The following is a 12,965-nucleotide window of genomic DNA, read 5'->3' on the forward strand; positions in this document are numbered from 1 at the left end:
TAACTTGAAATGAATCATACGTCTAAATGTAAAACCTAAAACTTTCAGAAGAAAACAGAAAACGTTCATGTCATTGGGTTAGGCAAAGGTTTCTTAGACCAAAAAGCGTCACTCAAAAGATATAAATCTGTATTTCATCAAAATTTAAAATTTTTGCTCTTCAAAAGACAGGATTTTTAGGGCAGCAAAACTATTCTGTATGTTACTATAATGGTGAATACATGTCCTACACATTCAACAAAATCCACAGGATGTAAAACTTCAAGGGTAAACCCTAATGTAAACTATGGACTTTGGATGATAATGATGTGTCAAGGTCACAAATGTAGGGTACTAGATGTTGATAGTTGGAGGGAGGGGAGGTAAGGAAGAGATGGAAACTGTACCTTCTGCTTATTTTTGCTGTAAACCTAAAACTGCTCTGAAAAAATAACATTTTTTTTTCTTAATGGCAAGGTATCTGAATAGATATTTCTCCAAAGATAGGCAAAAGGCCAGTAACCACGTGAAAGATGCTCAATATCATTAGTTCTTAGGGAGATATAAAACCACAGTGAGATACAACTCTGTGCCCATTAAAATGACTGTAGTAAAAAAAGGGTGGGAGGGGAATTAGTAATCGATAGCAAGGACTGGAGAAATTGGAACCCTCATACATCGGTGGTGAATATCTAGAAAGGTGCAGACACTGTGGTAAACAATCTGCTAGTCCTTCAAAAGGTTAAACACAGACCCAGCAACCCGCTATATATCTAAGACAATTGAAAAGGTATATCCACACGAAAATGTGTACATGAATATTCACAGAAACATTCTTCATAATAGTCCAAATGTAGCAACAACCCAGATGCCCCTCAAATGATGAATGGATAAGCAGAATGAGGCATATCCATATAATGGAGTGTTTTCTTTTTTTTTTTTTTTAAGATTTTATTTATTTATCAGAGAGAGAGAGGGGGAGAGAGCACAGGCAGACAGAATGGCAGGCAGAGGCAGAGGGAGAAGCAGGCTCCCCACTGAGCAAGGAGCCCGATGTGGGACTCGATCCCAGGACGCCGGGATCATGACCTGAGCCGAAGGCAGCTGCCCAACCAACTGAGCCACCCAGGCGTCCCTAATGGAGTGTTTTCTGACCACAAAAAGGAATGAAGAACGGACACAAGCTAGACCATAGAGGAACTTCAAGAACATGATGGAAGTGAAAGAGCTAGACATAAAAGACCACATGCCATACAATTCCATTTATATTACATGTCCAGAAGAGGAAACCCATAGAGACAAAAAAATAGATTAGTGGTTGCCAGGTGCTGGAGGGAATGGGTAGGAATTGCTAAAGAGTATGGGGTATCTTTTGGGGATGATGAAATGTTCTATATTCAGCTTGTGTTGATAGTTGTGCAAATCTGTGAATATACTAAATATACTAAAACCATTAAATTATATACTTTAAATGGGTGACTTTTATGGCATGTGAATTCAATCCCAATAAAGAGTTTTTGGTTTTTTGTTTATTTATTTGTTTATGGAGATGAGGTTGGGGCACCTGAGTGACTCAATTGGTTAAGCACAGCCTTCGGCTCAGGTCATAATTCTGGGGTCCTGGGATCGAGTCCCAAATCATGTACCCTGCTTAGTGGGAAGCCTGCTTCTTCCTCTCCCTCTGCCTGCCACTCCCATCCACTCCCATTGCTTGTGTTCTCCCTATCAAATAAATACATAAAATGTTTTTTTTTTAATTTTATGTATTTATTTGACAGACAGAGATCACAAGTAGACAGAGAGGTAGGCAGAGAGAGAGGGGGAGGCAGGCTCCCTGACGAGCAAAGAACCCAATGTGGGGTTCAATCCCAGGACCCCACGACCATGACCTGAGCTGAAGGCAGAGGCTTTAACCCACTGAGCCTCCCACGTACCCCTAAATACATAAAATCTTAAAAAAAAAATGAGGTAAAGGGGCACTGGGGTGGCTCAGTTGTTTAAGTCTCTGACTCGATTTTGGCTCATGTCATGATCTCAGGGTCATGAAATGGAGACCCACATGAGGCTCCAGGCTCAGTGAGAAGTCTGCTTGAGATTTTCTCTCTTCCTCCCCCTCCCCTGCTGTCTCGAGCTTTCTCTAAAATAAATAAATAAATCATAAAAAAAAAAAAAGTTGAGGTAGGAAAATTGATCCTTGTCTATATATGTACTCCATTCTGAGGAAATCTGAATCATAAAAACACGTTAGAAATAATAACCTGGGCAACAATTGGACTTGTGACAGGGCCTTGTAAAATGTTAATGCTATCATTTCTAGACAACATCACATCTTGAAAGAATCATGTAACAATGTCATATTATTGTTAATAATACCTATTTATGCACTTTTGGGTTCTTATAACTCACATGCATGTTTGAGTATATTTGCATGTAGGTAAATATATGTATGTGCAGATGTCCCATCATTATCCAAATGATGCTAAATAAGCTTATTGCTGGATGACCCCATAGCTTTTTCCCACCCCAGTGGCCAAGTTACCTGTGTGGCTACAGCTGCTGATAACAAAGCCTGGGTTCCTATTTCAGGACCAGCTTCTCACCTGTATAGCAGGTGACCAAGAATTTGGTTCAGAGGAGCCTCATCAATGCCTTTCAAAATTTGGTCAATGGCCGATACAATCAGTTACCTGGAACCTTGATTCTGAGCATCCAGTGACAGGCCTGGGAATCTGCTATTTCGACAAGTCCCTCAGGGAGTGTGATCTGCACTCAATTTTGACAGCCCCAGCTGTGGGCCCCTATTTCTGATTGCTGTGGAGAAGCTGAGCCTGTTCACATTCTCCCTGCTTTCCAGGGTGAGAGTGGCATGCCTCCTCATTGCTAACCATAATGGGACTTCACTGAGCCTGGTGCTGGGTCTGCAGGCACCGACTTCTCATTACACTGCCTGGTATTTCGATGGGGTTTCTGCCTGCTGGGGTCCTGACATCCCATCAGAAGCTGCAGAAGCAGCAGACAGCACAGTTGCCTCTGAACCCTGGATCCTACTCACAATATACTGCAGTGGAGACCTGCATCCTGAATTCTAGGCCTGGCTCTTTACTTTCTCCACAACTGATGAGGGATGAGGGGGCATCCTTTTAGGTCAATAACCTTTCAAGGGTGATGGGGGCTCAAGTGATTTCCCAAGTCCTGTACTTGAATGCTTCCAGGGATGGGAAATTCACCACTTACAGGTAAGCCCTTCTCTCAGTGGACCTGCTACCTGGCCCTTGAACGGACTCCAGAGTTATGCTAGTCTGACCTGCTCACCTCATGTGCACACACCTATTCTGGCTCCTTTCAAGAAACAGGGGTTGTCACTGTTCCGGTTAAAATTCTTCAGAGGCTCGCATTCCTCTTAGGATCCGGACCACAGTCCCTACCATGGCCCACTATCCTTGCGGATCTTTGCAGCCTCCCCTCCTCCACTGTCCCCCACTCTAGGACCCTGTTCCACAGATCTTGGTGTTCTCTCTTACCAGGCTAGGCCGAGTCTTGCCAGGGCCTACTTCTCTTTACATGTTTAACTCCTATTCATCCCTCGCCTCTCCAACAACATCTCCCTCCTCTCCAAGTCTGGATCAGATCCCTTGCTTATTCATGCTGCTAACACTAACTTTTTCACTCAAGCAATTATTTCACCAGTGTTTGCCTCCCCCAGCAGACGGCAAAGTTCATTAGCCCAGGGATCTGAGTTAGCTTTTTTGCATCCCCAGCCTTTAGCAAAGGGCCTGGCAGCTATTTAACTGGACGAATGGCTCCCTCCAGGAAGACAGGCCACAACCGGAAAGAGTGTTGGGACGACTGAGAATTAATCAAAAGCACACCCCAGGAGCTACACAGATAAAGCCCTCGGAACTGAGGGCACCCGTGTGCCGCAGCGTGTCCCGGGAGCCCTCAGGGCAAGCTCACAGCACAGCTCTGGCTGGCACCCAGCTGCCGAATGGGAAAGGGACACTCCGTCTTGGTGCTTGGGGGCCTCAGTTTCCCTACCGGTTCCCCGCGGGGTCGACTGAGAACGGCCCCTGCAGCCCCCAAGTAGACGCACGCCAGGCGCAGGGGTTGGGGAGGTCTGAGGGGCCAGAGCCGATGAGGCCGCCGCTCCCGGCGAGGGCGCTCCAGGCCTGTCGTCCGGAGCAGTCGCGCGCCGCCGGGGCCCCTCTAGCCGCGGGGAGGTGGCGCGGTGCGAGTCGGGAAGGCGGCGGGTGGGTGCGGCCCTTAGCGGCGGAGGGCGCCATGGTGGGTGGTGAGGCGGCTGCAGCGGTGGAGAAGCTAGTTTCGGGGGTGCGGCAGGCGGCCGACTTCGCGGAGCAGTTCCGCTCTTACTCGGAGAGCGAGAAGCAATGGAAGGCTCGCATGGAATTCATCCTGCGCCACTTGCCCGACTATCGCGACCCGCCCGATGGCGGTGGCCGCCTGGACCAGCTGCTGTCCCTCTCCATGGTGTGGGCCAACCACCTCTTCCTGGGTTGCAGGTGCGGACCCCTGCGGGCTGGCTGACCCTGTCCCCTGCCTTCAGACCGCAGCCCTCCGGTAGGGCTGACCCCTGCCCAGTGCTGACCCCGCCCCCAACCTCCCGCCTCACTGGCCCGGCCTATGGCTGATTCCCACGCTAGCCAGCTCTTTGGAAGGACATTTAACCGCTCAGAGCCTCAATTTCCTCATTTGGAAAATGAGTTGTGATGACTACAGTATTAAAGAGCAAAAAAAAAAAAGAAAGAAAAAAGCATCTAGCAGGGGCTGCTGTTTAGCAAGAGCTCAATCTATGATGGGCGGTTATTTGTATTAATACTATTGGTTTAAACCTTTTAGGAGTACATTTTAAATTTCTGGGCTCTTTCCACCCACGTGCCAAACGTGCAGACACAGAAACTGAGTTCCCCAGTTTACATATGAAAGAGCTGAGAGGGCCATAGTGTTCTGGCAGGATTGTGGATTTTACCATTTATGGCCGGATGTACTCTGTGTCCTTTGGCTTTTTCTCCCTACTCCCCAGTCTGCTGGACTCTTAGCTAGAGCCAGCCTTTGCCTCTTTGCTTTTCCTGTTAAGAAAATAACATACCTTTAAGGGACTGTTTTTGAAATGCTCGATAAGGCACTCCTTGTACTCCCCCCCCCCCGCCCCAGTGAAGAAAAGTGTCAAATTTTGAAGCTCCCACATCCTTTTTAGTGTCCTGAAATTGTGTTAGGATAGTAAGATGACTTGTGTTAGTCCTGGTTTCTGTGCCCCTTTTGGCTGTCTGACTCTAGTAACCTGCTTCCTCCAGCCCTTTTAACCACTTGGTTTTGTTTTCAGATGTTGGGGTTATTAGAACAGGGTTCCGAGAAGCAGTGCCAACGGCTTTTCCTCTGTTTTCTGGGTGCCCCTGGGAAATCCTGGTTAATGGGCTGCAAGACTAGGAAAATGTCATAAAATTGGACGAATGAACAAATGATGTTATTTACATTAGACCAACTTTGCATGTGCTTAAAAAAAATTTTTTTGGCCCTCATACCGTGTCCATGAATATGTACTGCCAGATATAGAGTGCCTCTATTTTTGTAAATTTTTTTTTTTTTTTTGGTAAAATTTGAAACACCTGTTCTATTGGCATTCCGACAGCCACTTCTGAATCCACAAGCCTGAGGAACGGTTTCCTAACCTGATGCTGAGCATGTGTCCCATTTCCCTGTACTATTCACATCAGAAGGCTGAGTTGAGCTACTTGTGCCCACAGTGACAAATAATTTCTCCAAGGTTTTTATCTTACTACTTTTTATTGTGCAGTTACAACAAAGACCTTTTAGACAAAGTGATGGAAATGGCTGATGGGATTGAAGTGGAAGACCTGCCACAGTTTACTACCAGAAGTGAATTAATGAAAAAGGTAAACAGGATTTCGTTTTTTTTTTTTTAAAGATTTTATTTATTTATTTTACAGAGAGAGCGAGCACAGGCAGATAGAGTGGCAGGCAGAGGCAGAGGGAGAAGCAGGCTCCTTGCTGAGCAAGGAGCCCAATGTGGGACTTGATCCCAGGACGCTGGGATCATGACCTGAGCCGAAGGCACCGGCTTAACCCACTGAGCCACCCAGGCGTCCCAGTAAACAGGATTTCTAAGTGCATCTGAAGTGGTATAGAGTTAATGGCCCCTGATTTTATGTTGGTGTGTTAGAATATATTGTTTACTCTCCAAAGATCTAAGCCCTTTCATTAAAAATTTTTTTTTCCCAATTTATTTATTTTCAGAAAAACAGTATTCATTATTTTTTCACCACACCCAGTGCTCCATGTAAGCCGTGCCCTCTATAATACCCACCACCTGGACTTTCATTAAAAAATTTTAAAAATATTGGACACCTGAGTGGCTCAGTCAGTTAAGCATCTGCTGTCGGCTTGGGTCATGATCCCAGGGTCCTGGGATTGAGTTCTGCATCAGGCTCCTTACTCATTGAGGAGCCTGCTTCTCCCTCTGCCTGCTGCCCCCTCTGCTTGTGCGCTTTTTCTCTGTCAAGTAAATAAAATCTTATTTTTTTTTATTTTTATTTTTATTTTTTTTTTAATATTTTATTTATTTATTTGACAGACAGAGATCACAAGTAGGCAGAGAGGCAGACAGAGAGAGAGGAGGAAGCAGGCTCCCTGCCGAGCAGAGAGCCCGATGCGGGGCTTGACCCCAGGACCCCGGGATCATGACCAGGCTTCCCAAGGAGCGGGGAGCCTGACGTGGGGCTCGACCCCAGGACCCTGGGATCATGACCTGAGCTGAAGGCAGAAGCTTAATGACTTGAGCTACTCAGGCGCCCCAAATAAATAAAATCTTAAAATTTTTAAAAAAATTTGTTAATGAAGTATAATTGATCTACATTATCCTGTTTGTTTCAGGCATACCTCATAATGTTTTTATACATTATAATCTCTTAACAGTTACCTATCTTAAACCATTTCAAACTGTTACAGTCTTACTGACTGTATTCTCTGTGCTGTACATCACATCCTCATGACTTAATTTATTTTATAATTGGAAGTTTGACGTCTTAATCCCCTTCACCTTTGTCGCCCACCGCCCCCATCTGGTAACCAATAGTTTGTTTCCTGTATCTATGAATCTGTTTTGTTTTATTTGTTCATTTGTTTTTTTAGATTCCACATATAAGTGAAATCATACTGTATTTGTCTTCACCTGTCTTATTTCACTTAGTGTAATGCACTCTAGGCCCAACCATGTAGCAAATGTCAAGATCTTTTTTTATTGTTGAGTAGTATTCCATTATAAATACGTATAACAGCACATCATCTTTATCCATTCGTTTATCTGTGGACATTAATTTATCAGCTTCCCAGAAAGTACTTCAGTCTCAAAAAGTACACCCCATTTGATTTCAAATAGTTTTCCTGGGGCTCAGCCCTGGGGCTGATAGATAGTTGCTTGCTGCCTGAATATGCCTATGCGGGACTAGGATCAGCTTTTACTTCCTAATTGCGTGTGGCAGATTCTTTCCTTGCTTTTTACTCCTAAGAGGTATTTTGCCGTCCTTAAAACTTGTTTTTTCAAGTTAATTTTTTTTTTTTTTTTAAGATTTTATTTATCTGTGAGAGGAAGAACAAGCAAGAGGGAGAGGCAGAGGGAGAGGCAGAAATAGACTCCCTGCCGAGCTGGGAGCCCCGGGACCCTGAGATAGTGACCGGAGCTGAAGGCAGACACTTAGAAAACTGAGCCATCCATGTGCCCCTATACTTCTCTGTCTTAATATGTAGCCATAGTCCTTAGAGTTTTTCTGGACTATTAAGAGATCAGAACCCTTTATGGTGTTTGGGTCGCAGACCAAGGGAAACTAAAGTGCTTTTGTAATTGATAATGCATGCCATCAGCCTAGTCATACTCACCTAGCTACCTTGAAGAAGCCTGCGGGGAGCCTCTACTTCTAGGGCACTTTTGCATTATGTGTGTTTTGGCTTCCTTCAAATAAAACTTAAATAAAAAATAAAATAAAAAATAAAACTTAAATAAAAGTTTTCTTAGTAGCCAAGTTTTAGACTATTGATACCAATGAAAATGAAACTCAGTTAATCCTGAGAAGTGAGATCCTTAAAGGGTATGTAGAGTTTTGCCAGTTTTTAAGACTCTTCTATTTATTTCGATCCTGAGAAGGAATCTTCTGATGTGTGTGCTGTGACTGACTTGTGTGGTATTGAAAGCTGTCCTTTGTTCATTGAAGCCCGCCCTGGAAAGAGTCATGGGGACTTCCCACAGTTCTGTCTCTTGTCTGAAGCTTTGCGTGTAATAGAGGCTGGCAAACATTAAGCAACATTGCCAGCCCACATACCAAAAAAAACCCTTGATACTGAGCCATGCACCTGAAAGTGTTTGTCGTAGTTCTGCCTAGAATAGATCCTCTGCTTTAAAATTAGAGTTTAGGTGGGTTTTAAAGCCAGCTCGCAAGTAGAAATGAATCACCTGGCATTGTTGGCATCTTGAGACTGGACAGTGAAGGTAACTTAGGACATAATTTCTTTAAAGTAAGATTTAAAGGGCGCCTTCCTGGCTTAGTTGGTTAAGCATCCACCTTTGGCTCGGGTCATGATCTCAGCGTCCTGGGATTGAGCCCTGTATTGGGCTCCCTGCTTGTGGGGAGTTTGCTTCTTTCTCCCCCTCCACCCCTCTCTGTGCCCAAGCTGACTCTCTCTCTCGCTTGTTCTCTCTCAAATAAATACATAAAATCTTAAAAAAATAGGTTTAAAAATTTATACATATTCTACAGTTTTGAGGCAAATAAATCTCTGTGGCCTATCCAACTCTTACTATTTTTTTGTCTGAGAGAGGAAATGAGCATTGTTCTCTGACAGGTGATATTTGTCAAACGGTTGCAGTGTATGATTTTTCTTTGGATTCAATACAAATATATTGAGCAAACAATCTCAGTTACCTGAACAGTCAGCCCGAGGCACCTACTAGCCGTCTTTGTGGTGGACCAGCTTTATCCACCAGTGAGCAGTAATTAACAAAAGGCAGCAGCTCACCCAGGAAGGCTATCATTAATAGGACTGTCAGAGTTAGTATTTCCAAGCCAGTGTCTTTTTTTTTTTTTTTTTTTTTTTTTTAAGATTTTACTTATTTGAGAGAGAGACAGTAAGAGAGAGCATGAGATGGGAGAAGGTCAGAAGGAGAGGCAGACTCCCGATGGAGCCGGAAGCCTGACGCGGGACTCGATCCCAGAACTCTGGGATCATGACCTGAGCTAAAGGCAGACGCTCAACAACTGAGCCACCCAGGCGCCCTCCAAGCCAGTGTCTTAAGGAGAAAGAGGAGTGATTAACTAGGAAGCTGTCATTATTGGCTCACAAGAAAGAATTTGTCAACTTAATTTCTTGACCCATTTTTCCTGAGAACGTTTGTATCCAAGAAGGAAAATGGCAGTACGGAAAGTGACTGGATGTGAAATGGGAACAAGAAGGTAGGAAAACAAGCATACTTGCATTTCAAGAAGTGCTTTTCTGTGTATTATGTCCAATTTTGGCAAGCTCTAAGGTAATGGAAAAGGAACTGCCGTGGTGAAAGAAGATGTGATTTTATTTTATTTTAATTTTTTTTTAATTTATTTATTTGACAGAGATCACAAGTAGGCAGAGAGGCAGGCACAGAGAATGAGAGAGAGGGGACAGGAAGCAGGCTCCCCATCGAGCAGAGAACCTGATGCGGGGCTCGATCCCAGGACCCTGAGATCATGACCCGAGCCGAAGGCAGAGGCTTTAACCGGAGCCACCCAGTCGCCCCTATTTTATTTTATTTTTTAAAGATTTTATTTATTTATTTGACAGACAGAGATCACAAGTAGGCAGAGAAGCAGGCAGAGAGAGAGGGGAGGAAGCATGCTCCCTGCTGAGCAGAGAGCCTGATGCAGGGCTCAATCCCAGGACACTTGGGTCATGACCTGAGCGGAAGGCAGAGGCTTTAACCCACTGATCCACCCAGGCACCCCAAGAAGATGTGGTTTTATTTTATTTACTTATTTATTTGTTTTTTAAAGTTTCAGAAGCCCTGATTTTTTTTTTTTTAAAGATTTTGTTTATTTGACAGACAGAGATCACAAGTAGACAGAGAGGCAGGCAGAGAGCCCGATGCGGGACTCGATCCCAGATCCCGGGATCATGATCTGAGCCGAAGACAGTGGCTTAACCTACTGAGCCACCCAGGCGCCCCAGAAGATGTGATTTTAAAGCGGCAAATAGGGGCGCTTGAGTTTCTCAGTGGGTTAAGCCTTTGCCTTTGGCTTGAGTCATAAGCCCAGGGTCCTGGGATAGAGCCCCGCTGAGCAGGGAGCCTGCCTCTCCCTCTCCCCCCACTTGTGCTCTCTACCTCTCTCTCTCTCAATAAATAAGTAAAATATAAATAAATAAATAAAGTGGCAAGTATTTTGGAGTATTAAAACAAATTCAGCCTGTCAGATTACTGGATCTATCTTTTCCCCTTTATCCACTAGAAAGAGAAAAAGGCAGAAAAGCTGATTCTCACCCCATAGGCCAGTTTGTTGCCCCGAGCTCAGGATGAGTACATCCCATGCCAAAACCTTGTATCAAAGACCGTTCTTGCAGCAGCCAGAGCTGTGGCAGTGTCTGTACTGTCATAGTCTTGGTCTGTCCTATGGGAAATTTGAAAGATGTCTTAGGGGATTTTCTTTTCCTTTGGAGTAATGATGGTTTCTTTAGGTGATACTGCATTTTCCTAAAAGGGGAAAGACTTCTCCTATTTTGCTTTTTCTGAGGAATTTTGCTTTATCATTGCTCAAAAAGACTGGAGTGACAGACTTAGCTAGGAAATAGGTCATACCTTGAAAACTCCGATTACTGAAAAGACTCTCAGATTGATTCTCTTACACTGCTAAATGTTAAGGAAATCCATTCAAATACAAAGTGACAGCCAACATGATTTCTTCACACCCAGCTTAAAAGTTGTCTAAAGCCAAGTTTAAATTTACCAAAGGTGCTAGAGAGCACCCAGAAAGAATATATCTGCTTCAGTTTGCCACTATTTGAAGACATGAATTTACAGTTTCTAATAGTGTGAAATCCAAAAATATATAACCTTCACATCTCCTAAATATCCTGAGTCAGTGTGAAATCTTGTGAATTACTACCTGGATTCAACTGATTTGAATTTAGAACAGTGTATGTTTGTGTGATTCTGCTTTTAGAACACCCTTCACTGAAGAGCATGCCATGAAGAAAGTTATATTTCAGGTATTTCTGTTATCACTTTAAATTCTACATTTATAGATCACAGGTGTCTCAAGACAAGAAAATTAGGCTCTAGCTTCCAAATAGATGGTGCATTCAATGTTTTGTTGAATTTTCTGTATGTAGTAAAACAGTAATTTGAGTGTACTTTCCATCTAGGTAGTACGTATTCTATCACTGCTTTATTTTGTTTTATTTTTTAAAAGATTTATTTATTTGAGAGAGAGTAAGTGAGAGAGAAAACACAAGTGGGGGGAGAGGCAGAGGAAGGAAAAGCAGACTCCCCACTAAGCAGGGAGCCTGATGTGGGACTTGATCCTGGGACTTCAGCACTATGACCTTAGTGGAAGGCAGACACTTAACCACCTGAGCCACCCAGGCGCCCCTCACTGCTGTATTTTACATACTTGTTTATTTTTTAGATTAACACATAATGTATTATTAGCCCCAGGGTACAGGTCTGTGAATTGTCAGGCTTACACACTTTACAGCACTCATCATAGCACATACTCTCCCCAATGTCCATAACCCACCCTCACTGCTGTATTTTAATTTAAAAGTTTGATTTGCTGGACTACATGCTTAAATAACCTTTTCTTTTTTTTCCCAGCATCAGAGCTGAGGCAGAAGATTCATCACATTTTCACCATCAGCTACAGGCTTAGGAAGGAGGCTGGGATGAATGTGACATGGACCACAGCAGCTCTCTTAAGATTCCTGGTATTTCCAACATGTAGGAAAGAGGCAGTTGGAACGGCAGTCTTTTCTAGATTGGAATTTTAAAAGGTCCATTCTTCCAGTAGCTATCATTGTAAAAGTGTGCATGGATATTTATGTATTTATAAATCGTGCCCTTTTTTTCACTTTTTGAATATCAAACTTTTTGTTCAAAATGCCTTTTTTTTTTTTTTTATGTTGTAATAATTGCAGGTAGTGAGTTTTACAGTTTGGACTGTTCAATAATGTGTTTCTAAATCTAATTCTGTTTTATAGTCTTTCCCCACACTGCACTGAGGCAAACCAGACCTTATTTCCTTTTTTTTTTTTTAAAGATTTTATTTATTTGAGGGGCACCTGGGTGGCTCAGTCGATTAAGTGTCTGCCTTCAGTTCAGGTCATGTTCTCAGGGTCCTAGGATCGAGCCCTGCATCGGGCTCCCTGCTTAGCAGAGAACCGGTATCTCCCTCTCTTTCTCCTGCTCCCCCTTTGTGCTTTATCACCCTCTCTCTGTCAAATAAAATCTTAAAAAGAGATTTTATTTATTTGAGAGAAGGAGAGCGTGGTGGGGGGGCAGAAGTAAGAGGGACAAGGAGACTCCAAGCAGGGAACCCGACTCAGGGCTTGATCCCAGGATCCTGAGATCATGACCCGAGTCAAAGGCACTTCCACTGACTGAACCACCTAGGTGGCCCTATATCCTTATTTCGTTGTGAAGTTTATGCTATCTTTATGGCTACTGGCCACACACACTCATCTTTTTTTTTAAGAGATGAGTGAGAATTAAATTATAGATCTCAGGTACTTACTAGCTCATGGGAAGAGGGCAGTTTATAAAAAGTCACCTGGCCTTATTTTAAAATGGACACCACATGCCATAGCTTGGTCCAGGCAGCCTAACTGATCTATACATTTTTTGAAGGTCTCCCAGGCAGCTGAGTAAAGCCCACATTATTTTTTTCTACAGGGACCCTGAAGGTTTTGGTCTTCTAGACTTAAGGAATTGCCTTGCA

The 12,965-nt window shown here is 43.6% G+C and overlaps 1 protein-coding gene across 2 annotated transcripts; it reads left to right on the plus strand.

Annotated features, from left to right (window-relative positions):
- Positions 1 to 4,110: 4,110 nt before the first annotated feature.
- Positions 4,111 to 12,215, plus strand: CDKN2AIPNL (CDKN2A interacting protein N-terminal like). 2 transcript variants are annotated; one of them, XM_044227506.1, is made up of 4 exons: positions 4,111 to 4,496; positions 5,789 to 5,888; positions 11,193 to 11,238; positions 11,846 to 12,215. In XM_044227506.1, exons 1-3 carry the CDS (start codon positions 4,111 to 4,113, stop codon positions 11,205 to 11,207), a joined length of 501 nt encoding a protein of 166 aa, XP_044083441.1. In that variant the 3' UTR covers positions 11,208 to 11,238; positions 11,846 to 12,215. The 2 variants fall into 2 exon arrangements, with proteins under 2 accessions (XP_044083441.1, XP_044083449.1); XM_044227514.1 differs by lacking the exon at positions 11,193 to 11,238.
- Positions 12,216 to 12,965: the final 750 nt, after the last annotated feature.

This window comes from Neovison vison, chromosome 1 (genome assembly GCF_020171115.1).
Source record: "Neovison vison isolate M4711 chromosome 1, ASM_NN_V1, whole genome shotgun sequence".
NCBI lineage: Eukaryota > Metazoa > Chordata > Mammalia > Carnivora > Mustelidae > Neogale > Neogale vison.

Bases quoted from the DNA above. Each gene is read 5' to 3' on its own strand.
- CDKN2AIPNL (XM_044227506.1), top strand. From the start codon at position 4,111: ATGAGGCCGCCGCTCCCGGCGAGGGCGCTCCAGGCCTGTCGTCCGGAG. The intron at 4,497-5,788 runs GTGCGGACCCCT...TTTATTGTGCAG, and splicing joins CACCTCTTCCTGGGTTGCAG to TTACAACAAAGACCTTTTAG.